We start from the raw sequence: 18,596 nt of genomic DNA, 5'->3' as shown, positions 1-18,596 counted from the left end.
TACAGTCACTCAGCAAACATTTCAACAAATGTCTATCTGTCCAGCTTAAAGCACACAGTCTCAAATACAGTCATGTGTATAGAGATGCAATTTTTTTTTCAATCTATAACTCAACCTTGTTTTATTGTCAACCTTCTATTTCCACAGGAAGGTTAAAAGTGTCTTGCCTTATTAAGGTGAATTTTGTTTGTCATTAAAGAAAATCAGATTATCCCACCCACCCCCTTCCCCATCCCAGAGGATGCATAGGTAATATTATTGCCTGGGATAGGGGACAGGGTTGAGAATGGAAGGATGAGTCTGGTTTGCAGTCTTCAGCCGCCCTCCTCTCTAAGCTTCATTGAGGTATCACTATTTCATTGAATCTTGAGCTCTGGGCTTTGGCCTCTGTCCTAAGACACTTGCTGGAAAATATTCATGGCCTCACTTTGGTCTTCTGAGATGCCCACATATCCGCTGCAAGACCCTTTCTGGTTCTATCAGCCACTACTGCATCTGCCCTCAGGAACTCTACTTAGTTTTTCCCGTGCCACACTGGAGTTGTGGGGACAGTATATCCAAAAGGTTACCAGTACCCTTTGGTCCAACTGCCTGGACACTGACCAGAGTTGTTTCTGCTCTAATGCTTGGGATCATGGATGAATGTATGACAGATAAGGAGGAGTAGACATTTAGCGAGGCCTTCTCAAAAACTGATTGCACCTGATCAAGTTTCCTGGTTCCCTTGTAATCACCTCCTTTTCTTGGATCAGACAAACTAGGCTTATACCATTTCCTACTGTTGCCTTCTCTGTGGTTTCTTCAATACACTCTGGCCCCTGAGGCCAAGACTGTGGCTCTCGATATGCAAAACCAACTTTCTAGACCACCTCCTCCATCCTCCCCTGCAGAACACTTAACTCTAGGACAATCAAGGTTCTTTTAAATTAAAACTACGTTGTCTTTCAGACTTTTGTCTCTACTATGACTTAAGAAGGCTTATTTTAAAACTGACAGCTGAGCAATATCTTCTTTGTTCTGGATAAATTTGTCCTTACTCCAAAGTAATGCATCCCACTAGATTTACTGGAAAGAGCCTTCAGGCCACAAAAAAAAGATAATGGGAAAGATAAACCTAATTTTAAATCTCTGAAATTTACCCTGTAATAAAAGTATGGATGAATGGCATTTAGTGTGTGCTTAGTGTAAAGTGCTGGGTGCTTGGAGTGTAAAGATGAAAACCAGATAGCCTTTGGCCTCCAGGTGCCATGAAGTGGTGAGAGACAGAAACACATACACAAGTCAGAGTATGACCAGGTAGAATGTGAGAAGTGCTGGAATGGAGCTACACACAGGCTGTAACTGGAGAATGGATGAGGGCCCTAGGAAAGACGGCTCTCAAGGTATTAGGAGTTATATTTTAATTCTCAATCATGGTTTCACACTGGCATCATTTAGAAGAGGTTTTAAAAATACTGATGCCTGTGATTTGACTCCTGAAGATTCTGATTTTAAGGTTTTGGGACGGGCCTTTGGTGTAGGGTGTTTTTTTTTTTTTTTTGGCCAGGCTGTGAGGCATGTAGGATCTTAGCTCCCCAACCAGGGATTGAACCCATGCCCCCTGCATTGGAAGTGTGGAGTCTTAACCACTGGACCGCCAGGGAAGTCTTGGTGTAGGTTCTTTTTAAGCTCTACCCCCAGATTATTATATTGGACAGTGAACGTCCCCATTTCAATATGGGAAGTGTCTAATGGTGCTGGGAAATTCACAATCATATGTTCGAAGAACCAGTAAGTTAGTTAAAAATAGTTGAATCACCTACTTCTGTGGCTGGAAGAAATTATTTTTGAAAAATAAATATATATGATTTGCCAAACACTTTGACTAGTACAGAGAACCCAATTTCACCTTCTCTTGCTACAAAAAGAATGCTCCAAAAGCTGTCACCTGTTCCCAGTTAGTGGCATCACTGCCACAGCCAAGCTAGATTTGTCCGTCATTTCCCCCATTCCTGGTCCTCTAGTACCCATCCAAAGGCATGGTTGACCGACCCTGTAGGCTTTAACCTTATAAATCCCTGTATTCTTCTCCTCTTCTCCATCACCACTGCTTTGTCCTACCTCACATATAACTCCTTCCTTTCTGGTCGCCCTGCCTTCAGTAACCATACACACCCTCTGCATCCAACTTACATCCTTCAGTCAGAGATGTTTTTTAGAACACGTATACATGTCATTGAAGGATATTGAGTTGGCTTGGCCTTAAACAACAACAAAATAGAATGTAAATAAACATTTGTTTATCAAAAACTAAAAAAAGTCATGTTTTAAAGTTAAAAAAAGGAAGGTAGGTCCTAAAAGTATTGCAGAAGACATTATCATTTTTTTAACATCTTTTATTTTTTAACATCTTTTTTTTAAACATCTTTATTGGAGTACAATTGCTCCACAATGGTGTGCTAGCCTCCGCCCTACAGTAAAGCGAATCAGCCATACATATACACACACCCCATTATTGGAGTATAATTGCTTTACAACGGTGTGTTAGTTTCTGCTTTATAACAAAGTGAATCAGCTATACATATACATATATCCCCATATCTCCTCCCTCTTGTGTCTCCCTCCCTCCCACCCTCCCTATCCCACCCCTCTAGGTGGTCACAAAGCACCGAGCTGATCTCCCTGTGCTATGCAGCTGCTTCCCACTACCTATTTTACATTTGGTAATGTATATATGTCCATGCCACTCTCTCACTTCATCCCAGCTTACCCTTCCCCCTCCCCGTGTCCTCAAGTTCATTCTCTACATCCGCGTCTTTATTCCTGTCCTGCCCCTAGGTTCTTCAGAACCTTTTTTTTTTTTTTAGATGCCGTATATATGTGTTAGCGTACGGTATTTTTCTCTTTCTGACTTACTTCACTCTGTATGACAGACTCTAGGTTCATCCAACTCACTACAAATAACTCAATTTCGTTTCTTTTTCTGTTCCATTGTATATATGTGCCACATCTTCTTTATCCATTCATCTGTCTTGGACACTTAGGTTGCTTCCATGTCCTGGCTATTGTAAATAGAGCTGCAATGAACTTTGTGGTACATGACTCTTTTTGAATTATGGTTTTCTTAGGGTATATGCCCAGTAGTGGGACTGCTGGGTCATATGGTAGTTCTATTTTTAGTTTTTTAAGAAACTTCCATACTGTTCTCCATAGTGGCTGTTAAGCAGTTTTTGGAGAATCTCCAGCCTAGAGGGGTATCTGAATGAACTTCTGTATTTGGTTAACTAGATCTAAAGGAAAACTAAACACAGGAAAAATAAAGCCAGTAGAAGCAAGGGAGAGAAATGAGTCTGCCCCCACCCGTTTTATAAACTTTTAGATGTATTTAGAATAAAAAAGTTAGAAAAGGACAAAAGAGTAGCAATTCCATCTGAATTCTTTGCCCATGTTATGAGTCACCATGACATGGCTGTTTGGGGGTCTCCTTTAATCTTGCCTCCCTTCAAGGGCATCATTGACCATTGTTTTATTTCTGCTCTTATTTCCTGTCCCCAAATGAGGTTTGGCTGCACTTTGATGTTTGACTTGTTAACTCTGACCATGTAGTTTAAAGGAAATTTTAGAAACCTCTAGGTCTGCCCCCAGTGTGGTTGTTTCTATGAATATCACTCATTTGTTTTGATTTCTTGTTACTTGGTGGTCCGAACTAATTGCCAGTAACAGTTTCTCTTTACTCCCTTATTTTTTCCTTTTCAAACTATCCAGAGTGATTTTGTTTTCCTTTAATAGTTGGTACATTGAGTTAATTATAGTTTCACAAACTTCTACTAGAGGATGTTCGTGGGCAACATGTACGTCAGCAAATTTCAGCCAAAATTTAAGTGGACTTCATTCTAAATTGAATGGATATTTCCATATTTACAGGGAGTTTTTATATCCTTCCCTCCCTCCCCAAACATGACATTTAGTGTTGAGCTGTTAAATCCCTTAGGATCTTAGAAGGTAAAATAGTTGCCTCTGAAACCATGTTTGTTCTACAATTTTCAGTGTCTAGTACACTTAATTCACATTTACAAAAGGTTTTTCATCTAAATCCCATTAAAGTATTACAAATAAAACAATTTAAATTATAATGAAAACTTTTTCTGGTTGTAATAATACATATCAACCTATCATATCAATTCAGACATCTTTTAGCTCTATGCAGAATTTCTTTTTTTCAGCCCATGCCCTCTAAAAAAAAGGTTAAGTTGCATTATAGGAGAGTTTTTCAAGCATGGGGCCAATTGAGTACAAAGTTTCCTTGTGCCCGGAGTGGTGAATAGTCTTAACCAACTACCTCTGAATAGAGTAAGTGTTGAGCTAACACAGTTTATTAATAGTACTACACACATTCATCTCATCACTGTACAGCTCTGTTAAAATAAGATGTCTTAAACACATCCTCTACACGTGGTGGAATATAAATTGCTCAAATTTAATGAATTGCTCAAATTGTGTTTAAAATTTAAAACATGTTTTAATGTACTGCTACCATTATTGAACAAACTATATTTGTATAAAAAATTAATTAGCATTGAATGAAAAGGGTTTTTTAATTAATTTTTTAAACAGTTTTGGCTTTTAGCAATTTAAAATTAAAGTCCACATTTTATTGCATTTCTTGTCTGAGTTAACCACTGAAAATTAAGTCTAGTAAATAAGATAATATGTCACTTATAGAAATAGCACAAAATAAGGTGAAAGTAATGAAAGAGTAAACATAACATAAAACATTCATTTTCATGCTCAGTAAGAAATTTTTTTTGGTAACACTTTCTTTAGTGATTTAGTCATCTTTGAATTAAAAGGAAAACTTCACTATTAAAAGTTTTATTATTTTTATGAGTATTTCCTAGATATGTTTTTGCTATTTTAAAGGTTGAAACTGGTCTCTAAGCAATGGTGAGGAATATTTTCTATAACTAAATTTATCTGTGAATTGATACTGCACATAAAACTCCCAACCCAAAGTAATATCATGGAAAATATTTTGGGATCCAAAGAATATTGTAAAATTCTATGTTAAATAATAATTATATTTAGAAAATTATCATTAGCTATAATTCTTTTTAAACACATTTTACCAGACTTCCTTAATGCTTTACAGATACTAATAAAATTTAGTGTGGTTTTCACTAATCATTAGAGAAATGCAAATCAAAACTACAATGAGGTATCACCTCACACCAGTCAGAATGGCCATCATCAAAAAATCTACAAACAATAAATGCTGGAGAGGGTGTGTAGAAAAAGGAACCCTCTCGCACTGTTGGTGGGAATGTAGATTGATACAGCCACTATGGAGAACAGTATGGAGGTTCCTTAAAAAAACTAAAAATAGAACTACCATACGACCCAGCAATCCCACTACTGGGCATATACCCTGAGAAAACCATAATTCAAAAAGAGTCATGTACCACAATGTTCATTGCAGCTCTATTTACAATAGCCAGGACATGGAAGCAAACTAAGTATCCATCAACAGATGAATGGAGAAAGAAGATGTGGCACATATATAGAATGGAATATTAGTCATCCATAAAAAGAAACGAAATTGAGTTATTTGTAGTGAGGTGGATGTACCTAGAGTCTGTCATACAGAGTGAAGTAAGTCAGAAAGAGAAAAACAAATACCGTATGCTAACACATATATATATGGCGTCTAAAAAAAAAAAGAAGAAAAGGTTCTGAAGAGCCTAGGGGCAGGACAGGAATAGAGATGCAGACATAGAGAATGGACTTGAGGACGTGAGGAGGGAGAAGGGTAAGCTGGGACGAAGTGAGAGAGTGACAAGGACATATATACACTACCAAATGTAAAATAGATAGGTAGTGGGAAGCAGCTGCATAGCACAGGGAGATCAGCTCAGTGCTTTGTGACCACCTAGATGGGTGGGATAGAGAGGGTGGGAGGCAGACGCAAGAGGGAGGGGATATGGGGATATATGTATATATATAGCTGATTCACTTTGTTATAAAGCAGAAACTAACACACCATTGTAAAGCAATTTTACCCCAATAAAGATGTTTAAAAAAAATTTAATGTGATTTTATATAATCTCTTTGAAGTGGATGAGAGGCCGTTTATACAACTAAGGTAGGGAGAATATAAACATCTATTAGATGAATATAAAAATACAGAGCAAATCAGTAATGAAAGTTGTTTACAAGCCTGAGATATCTAGAGAGCTAACTTCTGATCCACTTCCTGTATTTCATTGTTATGTAAAAATTGGAAGTTTGCTTTCTCAGATCTACTAAGAAAAGAATCATTTGCAAAATATCATGGAATAAGGTAGAAAAGGAACCTAGGCTAAGAGCCTAAGTGTACTGGCAGAGTAGCCTGCTTGGCTGCATTGGGTAACTAGAAATTACAGATTCCCTGTAACACCTGCCTGATGCAACGGGTGCTCCCGGGGACCAGCAGAGGTTCTTAGCCTCGGTTTAATGCTTAGAATCATCTAGGGAGCATTCAATAAATGCGGCTGCCCAGAATACACCTGAGAGTCCCGAAGGGTAGGCTCAGGTATCCATTTTTAAAAAAAAAAAAAAAATCACCATCTTACTCCACCACCTGATTTTAATGCTCAGTGATTAGACGTTAGCTGATCGTTCGTTGGGAACCATTTATTTTCACTCTTTGTAACTGTTCCTCTGGGCCTGGTATTCAAATGTGAGCCTCATGTTCAGATGCCCAGGTATAGAAAAGAGGTTAGAGCGGAAACAATAGCGGCACGCAATTCTCTGAAAAACAGAAAAGAAACACCCCTTAACAATGTTGAATAACTAAATTAGATTCTAAAATGAAAGGAATTGCAAAGCACAGTCTCTTTTTCTTTTACTTCTTATAAAGGCTTGAATTCCTAAGACTTATATTTTATTCTTGAAGAGGAATGTGGAAAAGGTGAAGCAGGATCATGGGAGTGGGGGGCCGGTTTAAGGGGACAGAGAGACTGTTGCCGACCTGGGTGCTTTCAGGTTGTGCCCCCAGGGAGAGGGATCCTGCCCAATTTCAGGTAATCAGTGAACTATTTTTGAATGGAGAAATGACTCTGGACTGGAAATGTCTTGTGATTAAAGAAAAGAGCCTGTCTCTCTGAATTTTGGGGTGCCCTTTTATTTGCTGTTATTAATTTATTTCCTCTTTTAAAAATTGCAAACATAAAGCCACATAGAAAGTGGCTGCTGGTCTGTCTCCTTTATATTGTGTTAGACCTGCGCGGTCTCCTAGGAGTTTCGACTCGCCCAGGAAACAACAAGAGTCGGAAGTCGATGCAAAACGCAAGAGGTTTATTGAAGGCCGGTGCACCGGGGTTCCTTGGTCCTCACGCAGGAGGTCGAAGAAGGAACCCTTTTGGGCGCGAATATGTCAGTTTTATAGGTTCCCACTTCCCCGTATGTAAATTATAGATTTGGTTGTGTTCTCCTGCTGATTGGTCCCGGCTTAGGCTCGGACCAGAGAGGGAACTTGTCCCCAGCTGCCTGATTGGTCTTTGACAGACACCTTTTTTACATTTTGTTATCTCCCTCCTTCTCCCCAGCTGCCTGATTGGTCTTTGACAGACACCTTTTTTACATTTTGTTATCTCCCTCCTTCTCGGAAGGGGGCCGGACATCCTGGAAATTCACCCATTGTCTAAGAAGCCCCTATTGTCTGGAGAGTTCTTAATCATTAGCTGGAACAATGTCCCTCGAGTCCCACAATTGTACTTAACCACAAAGCAATAACTACAAAGCAACCCCCTCTCCGGATTGACTACAGGAAGTATGTGTGGAAACGTTTTGAAAACTAAGTGTTGTGCAAACATATTGTTAGCATTAGTTGTCTACATGTCAGTCTCTCCTTGCTAGTTTTCGCTCATTCATCTCTTTATTCCCAACATCTAGCTCCTAATAGGCAGCTAATAAATGTGAGTGACATTTAAAAAAGAAAAGGAAAAAACACTGATGTAGATACAGCAAAAACTGAAGGCTTTCTTTCTGCAATTACATGCCCCTTCCCATGTATTAAAGATACTGTGTATCTTTAAAAATCTTTTTCTGCAAAGACAGAAACAGAGCTTATATTTTTGTTTCTGTACTTTAATGGAGCTATATTATTCTGCGGCTTTATGTTATTTATGATATACCTGGATATTTTTAACATCGGTGTTTAAACATTGTCCTCAATTTCTAACCACTGAAGAATAGTCTATAGTATCCACGTAATGACATTTATATGGCCATCTCCCTATTGATGGGCATTTGTGTTTGTTTTGTTTGTTTCTTTGTTTTTGCATCCCATGTTTGAACAGTTCTATAAAATAGATTCCTAGAAATGGAATTTCCTGATTTTAAAATCATATATAATTTTTTGGTATGACATCAAAGTGCCCTCAAAAAAAGCCTGTGTCAGTATCTACCACCCAAATAGTGTGTGATAATACCCACTCCCACATCCTGCCAGGCCTGGGTACCATTACATTTCTTTCTTTCCTTTGTTAAATCACATTTAATGGAGAAAATGACATTTTATTATTTTACATGTTATTGTATACTTTCTGAACACTGTACCTAAGTCTAAAATATATATATATATATATATATATATTTTTTTTTTTTTTTTTTTTTTTTTTTTTTTTTTTTGCGGTACGTGGGCCTCTCACTGCTGTGGCCTCTTCCGTCGCGGAGCACAGGCTCCGGATGCGCAGGCTCAGTGGCCACGGCTCACGGACCCAACCGCTCCGCGGCATGTGGGATCTTCCCAGACCGGGGCACGAACCCTGTCCCCTGCATCGGCAGGCGTACTCTCAACCACTGCGCCACCAGGGAAGCCCTAAAATATATATTTTAATCTAAGTGGCAACTAATGTATATAATTTACAATATATCAAACTGCTGTTTCTGTTTTTCTAAATTTCTGTTAAAGTATAATTTTGATGTTTAAGTATTTTTTCTATATATCATAATTTATATTACTGTAATCCTATTGTTGAACATTTAATGTCTTCCCAATGCCTCACTAATATAATCACATCAGTGAAAACCCTTGTACATGTGTTGTTTTCTCTTCTTTATGAATAATTTATTAAAATAAATTCCAGATAGTGATATTACTGGGTCAGAGTTTTAACTCTTTTTATGATTCTTGATAAGAATTGTTAAATTGCTTTACAAAAGAGATAGGTCATGTTTTATGATCATCAAGAGCATATTCCTACTATAACAGATTCTTGACTATCTGAAATACGTTAGATTTATTATTCTAAATTTAAATAATTTATATAAGTTTACTTTTATAAATTGTACTTAGTGGATTATATACACAGAGAATGCTGAGGTATATATTTATATTTTCCATGTTTAAAAATGCTTACTTTATAATGCTAACTGAAAGCAACAGGATACAGAATGAGGTATAAATTAAATATATAAAAATTATATATACCTCAACAATAGATCAATTTAATTTCATTTTTTAGACCTTTTTGTTTTTCTCCTAATTAATCACAGTGTGTATTACACCAGGGCTGAATGTCCTCCACGTATTCCTGGGGTCAAAAGATCTGTCTTTTTCTTTTAGGAAATTTACCAGTGGTGTGGATCCTCTTGCAACAAATATGAGCGTCTGAAGGCCAGCCAGGTTGCCATCGGCATTCGGGACAATGAAAGGAAAGGAAGAGCTCAACTAATTGTGGTGGAAGACGGGCATGAATCATCAGAGCTTATAAAGGTATTGAAAGCTTGCCACTCTAAGTTTTGTGTGTGTTAGTGTGTGTGTTAGATTTAATAACTTCTTAATACTTAGGCTAAGGTTAGGTAAGAGGAAGTATCAGTGTTTTATAAGTCATGGTATTAGGAAAATAGAACATCATGACTGTTTTCTCCCACCGCTGGGATGACTATCAAAGAAGTCTTGTGCCTGTCTTCTGAGACATTCAAGGACAAATAGGTGGGCAAAACCTTTGAGATTGACTATAAGAAAATATTTTGGAAGAAACATAATAGTTTTTTCATCTGGGCTTCTCAAATTTTTTATAACGCAGTGATTTTCTTCAATTTTAAAATTAACAATTATTTCGTTAAAAGAATGAAATAAAATCTTATACCAAGAGATTAAATACACCAATATTTTAAATACTTCAATCATTTTAAACTAAGAATTACAGTATAGGCAAGACATAATTTTAGCATAGTTGTTAAATCAGTATGAATTGTCTGTATGGCTCTTTATACCTCTGTCATTTACTTAATCAACATACAAGTCCCGGACATTTAGTTGTGATCAAGTGTATATATGGTATATATTCCCTTAAGGAAGATTATCAAAGGGTATAATCATATTCAGGTGTCTAGATACACGTTGGTAAATTGATTCCCATTTATTCATTCAACAAATATTTATTGAATTCCTACAGGAGCCAGGCACTAAATGTTTGTACCAGTTGCTGCTTCCTTGACCAAAGCACTGTGTTCCTTCATGACTTTACAGAGCACTGTCAGGATATCCTGTTGTAGTACCTTTTTGAATCTTCCCACATGTAATAGTAGCAGGAGGTATCTCTTTGAGTTTTCCTTTCTCTAATTTCCTGGGATATTATGCATTTTCCCCCAATGATTTTAGCCATTGGGCGCTTAAATTTTTCTAAAGACAATCCTGTAAACATATATTTTTAATATTTTTTATTTAGAGCAATTTAATGCATTAGTTACCTGATCAGATGCTAGCCTACATAATCCAGCAATCGAAAATTATATAATGATATCATTTTATTGATTATAATGTCTTTAAACTTTATTACTTTAATAACCACCAAACACAGACTTTCACATTAATGATGTTTTAGAAATAATTTTAATTCAATGGGAAGATGATCACGGTACAATGCTAAGAGAAAAGGCAGGCTATAAAATTTTAGGTACAATATTATCTTAATATGTAAGTTTACATTATATAGCTATATATTCATATATACATTTATATCTGGAAGGAAATATGCTGAAATATTACCAACACCACCAATATATGGCTTTGACTCTGGGGATATGGCTTCTTGTTATTTTCTTCTGCATTTGTCTTTGTGTTTTCACAATTTATTATAATGGATGTGTATTCCTTTTATAATTAGAAAAAAAAAGGCCATCTGAAAAAATAAAATAAGGGATGACTATTGAAACCTGGGTTTTCAGAAGTCAGACTAACATTACTAATACATTAGACCTTGAAACTATTTAGAGCACATTCTTGATCTTTTAATATTTTTTAAAAACCTCTGTTCTGCAGATGTGATCACCATTTAAGTCATCTAATTCTCATATTTGGGAGCAAAAATCTATAAATAAGATGTATTTCTAATTAATTATAACTTCTTGTCTCAATAGCTATGCTTTGATAGAAGTGGAGCCAGGGACACAATTTGCCCTTGTAGGGAGCTAGAGGGGGTGTTGCATTAACTGTCAGGCTAGCTTCTCCATGGTCATCTTGGAAAGTCCCTTAAACTCTCATTGTCTCTGGTTCCTCATTTGTAAAGTGAGGGTTAGACAAAGTGGCTTCTCTGGTCCCTTTAGATTCCAATGATCTGTGATTCAACCTTGTCTCTCAGGCAATGGCTGTGTTTAATTACCAGTCATTTGTAGTCTGTTCTAGGCAATGAAACCACTGAGGCCGAGGGCCTTAACTGTGCATATGTATTTTTGATGTCTTTGCTTATTGGATATCACTCAAAGTTCTGAGAAAGAAAAGCTTAAATAGTCGATGACTATATTATGCTGTTAAATTAAAATGAGACAATGCAAACCTGAAGAAAAAAATTTGTAAAAATATAACTTCGATTTTAAAATATCAGTGATAGGGATAAGGGACATACTGTTTAATATAAAATGCTATGTCTGTGTTTTAGGGGCTCTTTGTTTTCTGGTTTCTAAAAAATCCTAGAAAACACTGACTTTGTTTCCATTCAGTACATTCAATTTATACTGCATTATGATGGACAGCTGTCACTCACAATTGATCTGAACTGAATTTTGAGTGAAAGCCTTTTTTTTTTTTTTTTTTTTTGTTAAAAAGCATTCGGTGGGAAGTTCTGTTTTCAGAAATGTTCTTTTGTGGCCTGATTACAAGGGTAGGTAGTTGTTTGATGAATTACCTATGGACTTAAGATAAACAAGTTTGACCTCTAGGCTTTCTTAATGTTGTACTGTAACAATAGAATTCAAAGAGCTCATGAACTTGGTTGGGAAAAAAATTACAGCTTCATTTTCACCGATTTCTTTGTGAAAATTTTCTCCAATTGTGAATGTAGTTGATAAACGACAGTAGTATGAGCAGAACTTGTGACTTTTCAGATCACACTATAGATATTGCATATAACCTCAAAGTATCACTTATGCTCATCACTACTTGGTAATTAGGGCAGTTATTAGACCTGCTTTTCAGTAATATTATTTAATGAGTAAATGAAGAAGCTTATTTATTACTTTATTTACTTTATTATTTTTACTTTATTACTTTATTACTTTATTTACTTTATTTATTATTTATATATTACTTTATTTATTACTTTTTTACTTTTGCTTTTTTAAATATATTTTGATTTTTTGATAGTTTTATTCTAATATAATTGGTTTCCATTGTAAGTATTTTATTTTATACGTTTAAAAAATACATTTATCAGTAGGGGTTCATAGGCTTCAAAAGTGGTCCAAAATGGTCCATAGCACACAGACAAAAAAGGTTACCTCGTTTAAGATAATGGAACACCACTTCTTTTCCTGAGACTCTAATGCAACTGTTGACTTTGCTAGAGGATTCCAAAAATCTAAAAATCTTTCAAAATATCTTATAAAATTGACCTGTTAAGTGACTCATTTTTAATGAGAATTAAAAAAAATTATTTATTTCCAAAAACTTTGAAAGTGTATATATGAAGGTTGGTAATGGCTTGAAGTCAAGGACTTTTCAACCAGTTAAATGATGTGATTGTCATGATTCCATATTCAATGCTGAATTTTTGGAACATGTCTTTGTAACACATTCAAGTGATCAACACTGAAAATATTGAAAAAAAATTTTTCTGAGAGTCTTTTGAAAAATTGATCTTTATTTAGAGGTAGTTCAACTATCTTTTGATCACAATATTATTTTCACACAATTTTAATATGGCTTATCTCTAGGATGATCATAAATTTATCCTTCAAACAAAACACTCTGGAGAGTAATAGTGGGCACTAACCAGACAGGACACAACATGCATTAACAAGAACCGTCTGGGGAAACAGGATGTGTGGTCAGCCTCTTATCTGTATCTTAAGCACTTTTAAAAGCTTGTATGCCTAAATATGAAGGTAATCCTATAAGCAGAACTAACTAAAACCTGTAATTAAAGTCATGTATACTCTGTGCTTGTTTTCTCCTAACTGTAAACATATTTACCATGAAAAGCTGCATGTAAATTATGTAAAGCTTTTTTCTTTTCATATTTAAAATAAATAATCAATGAATGTGAAGGAAAATTAAATATCTCACTAGCCCGAAGGTCTCAAACTTTCTTTGTTGATTCTACTCATTCTCGAAACATTAGGAGGGAGGCTAAAAGTCCCTTGAGGAAAAATGGCTAAGGTGAATAACTTATCAGTATGTTTTATAGACTTTCATTTTTAAAAAGATAGCATTGCGTAGATATCAAAAAGAAAGAAGGAGCAAGTTGTTTGAAACAACAACAAAACAACCAATTCTTCTAACCTGGAAAGAGTTTTTTTCAATGTAATTTAATAAACTTGTTAAGTCTATAATCATTGTAAATGCTAGTGGAGGAATCCTGGCAGTAAAAATACTACAGGGAGATTGTTAGCAGATGCTTTGTTGTTGAACTGTTAGATTTCTTGCTTCTATAAAAACACTGAGGCTCCCTGGAAAGTCATATGCACAATCATTATTTTAGATTTGGGTAAAAGAAGAAAATTGGAAAGAAAAATTAGAATGTCATGTGATGTCTTAGTTAATAAGTGTTTTTTTCTTTTCATAAAAGCATGTACTTTATTATTAGAGACATAGCACAACAACAAGTGGGAGAGCACGCAGAGGAACAGTTTGCTTATTTAAGACAGAAGCAAGGCAGAGATGCACAGTCGGAGAGCAAGGGTGTGGGCATCCTCCCTAATGAGGAGGAGCCAATAAGTGTTTATTGATCACTGGGTTGGTTCCCAGTAAAGTTCAGACTGTATTTTTTTGTCTGATTGAGAAGATAAGCATGCACCCGGTCTAAAACATAGTCCTAGAGTGGTAACAGGTTGTGAGGGTCCTCAAATGCCAGAGAAAACACAGTCAGAATGATACCAACAGTGGTTGAAAGACTTCTCATGATAAAACTTATGTATTTTATTTTATTATTTTTTTAAAATTTATTTTATTGAAGTATAGTTGATTTACAATGTTGTGTTCATTTCTGCTGTACAGCAAAGTGATTCAGTTATACACATATATATGTATATACACACATTCTTTTTCATATTCTTTTCCATTATGGTTTATCACAGGATATTGAACATAGTTCCCTGTGCTGTACAGTAGGACCTTATAGTTTATCCATTCTGTACATAATAGTTTGCATCTGCTAATCCCAAACTCCCAATTCATCCCTCCCAAATTTATGTATTTTAGACTATATGACAATAGCATATAAAATAGATTAATCTCCAGAGGATCTCCCAGTATAGGAATTGTGTTCATCTTGTTACTATAAGTCATAATTGACTACTTGAAAATAAGAAAATTTATTCAATCATTCTTTTGAGAAGTTGATCAGATATTTATGATGTGCTCATCTGGTAATCTTGTAAATAAAATCTAGAGTTGAACTGTGCAGATATTTCTTAAATTATCCTTTAGATATCTATTTAGGCAAAGAGTAAAATTTTAGTTATACTTCCCCAAAGTACTTTGCCCAATGAAATTTATATCTTAACAATGCTACTCTATATTCCTTGAAGACAAGACATTGCCTTTATATCTGTGGAAGCCTCACAGCTCTAACTCATTGCTCATTAATATTTAGAAAATTAATACAATTAACTGGGAACTTTGTGGTTCTAGAAAACCAATTACATTTGTCTTCCTGTTTTCTACAGGATAGTATTGCTTTAAAAAATTCCCTGTGTTATAGATGATAGTGTTGGTGAATATATGAACAAAGCCATATGGTTGATTAAGTTTTAAAACCAACTGCATTTATGTAGGAGCAGTTAGTGTTTAGATAAGGATAATCCATAGAGTCTGCTAGTCTTCTTTCTACAGATTGATAGTTACAGCTCATCTCCTGGAAAGTGATAACTGAGTCTTGAGCTTATCTACCTTCCCACGTATTAGGCAGATTGCATACACTCCAGGTGAGAGTATGTAGCACAGTAAGAAATAGACAGCAAATGTCTAAAACTTCATTCTGTGAATAAAAATGCATGTCCCCAGGAGCTGCAGTTGGATTCTGCCATCTGTAAAATCTTCCTTCCCAGGTCAGGTCACCTCCCTATTTAGTGTTCAGCAAAATTGGACACTATTTCTGTTTTTGTCCACTTAGTGTGGACTAAAACACACTAAGTGCACACTTAGCGTCCACTTTGTCCACCCTTCTTGCTGTTTAGTACACATCACTGCTGTCCACTGGCCTAGGACTGCTGCCTACAGTCTCGGTGCTGCCTCTCCTCACCACTGGGTTAAAAGTGAATGTGGGGCTTCCCTGGTGGCGCAGTGATTGAGAGTCCACCTGCTGATGCAGGGGACACGGGTTCGTGCCCCGGTCCGGGAAGATCCCACGTGCCGCGGAGCGGCTGGGACCGTGAGCCATGGCCGCTGAGCCTGCGCGTCCGGAGCCTGTGCTCCGCAACGGGAGAGGCCACAGCAGGGAGAGGCCCGCGTACCGCAAAAAAAAAAAAAAAAAAAAAAAAAAAAAGTGAATGTGCTCCGTGCACTCCAAGGAACTACACAGATGTAGAGCTTTGTTTTTGAAATCACCCAATATATTTGTCTTATCCTTAACATCAATGCTTAACATCAAAGGCAGTGGTGCTAACACTTCCCAAGGTTGTACAATTTAAATTTACAGAAAGTTAAAGCAGGAGTGATTTTGAACATTTAATCATCTAAGCACTAGAATAGTAATACAGTTTCAGCATGTAGAGCAAAAGGTGAAGAAAAAGCAAGCAGGAATTTGGAAATTTAGAATTGTCAACATTCCATGAAGCTTCTCTGTGGAAACGTTTGCTTTCATAGCATAACCTTGAGTTTACTGGATTTACATGGAGTTATATTTTAATCTTTTAACTAAAATAACATTGTGTATTTGAATCATGCTTAGTCATTTTAAAAATGATAACATAGAGAATGGGAGAAACTTTATTTTCTGGGGATGATTTTTGATTAGATAAATCAATCCCCATTTATCTTTGTAAAATAGTATCAAATGAACCAAAGAAGTGCCAATAATAGAAGTCGGGGAGCTGTTTTTTTTTTTGTTGTTGTTGTTGTTTTGCGGTACGTGGGCCTCTCACTGTTGTGGCCTCTCCCGTTGCGGAGCACAGGCTCCGGACGCGCAGGCTCAGCGGCCATGGCTCACGGGCCCAGCCTCTCCGTGGCACGTGGGATCTTCCCGGACCTGGGCATGAACCCGTGTCCCCTGCATCGGCAGGCAGACTCTTAACCACTGTGCCACCAGGGAAGCCCAGGGAGCTGTTTTGAAAACCCCCTTCATGAGCATTTTGGAACAGTGAGTATACAGTATTTTTAAAGGGTCTAAAGATTTATAGGAAAATAGTATAAATAAGAATCAAAATCACAGCTTTTTAGCATCAGGGAATAAACATGGGTGTTTTGAGCTCCTTAAATGTAAATGATAGTTATTTTGTGGGTTTGTAACGCACACACACCACTCATTAAATTATTTTCTGTTGCCCTCTTACTTCATTGTTAGTCACAACTCTGTACTTTGTGAGGATGGAAATTTGAGTTGCCTGAGATACTAATTTGGTCAATAGGCACAGTAAACACTTTTAACACTAAGAGACAACAAAAAACATTTTGTGAGAGAGGTACACTGCTCTTTGTGTGCTATCCAATTAGTTTTAGCTTCCTTGTTTATCCCTCCTTTATTTTCCAACCTCCTTTTGTAAGTTTTTGGGAAATTGAACAATGTCTGACATATTTTGGAATTTCCTATTTATATCACATGGTGTCTGGCACATCAGAGACGTTCACCAGAATTTGTTGTCTGAAATAACATTATTATGAGAGCCAAGTGGAGAGAGAAGGTCCATTTATGGGTTTACCATTCAAAGAATTTTAAGGTAAAGGGGTCCAAAATATTTGCCACTCTCTCTAGATTAGTCCTTATATTACGTATAGAGAGGAAGTATCAGAGGTACCAGAAAATAGAAATCTTTCCTTTTCTTATATCTGTTGCATTGTAATTAAATCATTTCCCCTGTTTTGCTTTACAGCAATGATACTTAGTACACACCTCAAATCCAAAGATTATAGTGACGAGTAGTGCATGCTGCAAAGTTATGATGCTTCCAGGAGCACTATAGTTGCTGTAGCTATTTGTATCTGCCATTTATTGATAGCTTACTTTATGTGCCAGGCACTGTTCAAGGCACCATTCATTTATTGTCATTTATTTGAATGAATCTTTTATTTGGATGTCTAGTATTTAATTCAGATATCCATTTTGTTCCTCACCAATTCATCCAGTGGGGGAAGTTGAAATATTCTGAACAAAGATAAGAAATAGAGTAAAAGTATACTTAACTATATACAACAATAAGATAATAATTTTTCAAATAATCTTCCACTTTGTCACACCCAAGTTCCACATTGAAGACTTGTGACCTCACTGATAAGATGTCACTTTTATATAATCAGTCCAAACTAATACTACTTGGCAAGCATTTCTGAATGAGGTCATTTCCCCGATAGAACCCATCAACAGGATAATGCAATTCCAAGACAGATGGGTTGTATGGAAGGGTGGATCTTTTCTATATTTGAAATGATAAACTAACACAAATATTAAACTAGAATGGCAGGTTTCTAGTCTCGCTATTATTTATATTTCTCCTCATGTTTGTTATAATATTAGTGATTATATATATATAGAGAGAGAGAGAGAGTAAAAAAAGACTTACAGTAGGACTATATTTTCTTTCAGCAATTTTAGGTCAATTTCTTCTTATTCCTATGCTAAGAATTAGCCAAACTCAAATATCAAAGGGTAAGATCTCTAAGATTCAGTGATTCACAACTCCTTGACATTCATTTTGTAAAATAAATAGTTAAAATATATAATAATAGTTAACTGTAATATTAATTTTATATGTTTCCTCCTAACATCTTGTGCTAAGAATTAGCCAAGCCCAGATATTAGAAGGTTGACTTTTCAAGAGTCAGTGATTCACAACTCCTTAGTATTTATTTTGTAATTATTGTTTAATATCATGAGGAAAAGTGTTCACATATTGGAAAGAACTCCCTAAGATGGAGGCCATTTAGGTTGTGATTTTAAGTCATGTTTCTCCAGAGCCAAGGATCGCACTATGATGGAATTGGG

General features: G+C 36.1%; 1 protein-coding gene across 3 annotated transcripts in view; it reads left to right on the top strand.

Annotated features, from left to right (window-relative positions):
- The window catches only part of SCIN (scinderin), an 81,518-nt gene that overhangs the window by 17,644 nt on the left and 45,278 nt on the right, over positions 1 to 18,596 (top strand). For all 3 annotated transcript variants that reach the window (XM_060020443.2, XM_060020442.1, XM_060020441.1), the window contains one exon: positions 9,584 to 9,733. In XM_060020443.2, coding sequence (XP_059876426.1) covers positions 9,584 to 9,733 — 150 coding nt within the window. The remainder of the gene's footprint in view (positions 1 to 9,583; positions 9,734 to 18,596) is intronic.

The sequence above is a fragment of the Delphinus delphis genome, chromosome 9 (assembly GCF_949987515.2).
Source record: "Delphinus delphis chromosome 9, mDelDel1.2, whole genome shotgun sequence".
Lineage (NCBI taxonomy): Eukaryota > Metazoa > Chordata > Mammalia > Artiodactyla > Delphinidae > Delphinus > Delphinus delphis.
Note: the sequence above shows the minus strand (reverse complement) of the source record. Positions and strands in the feature narration are given on the sequence as shown.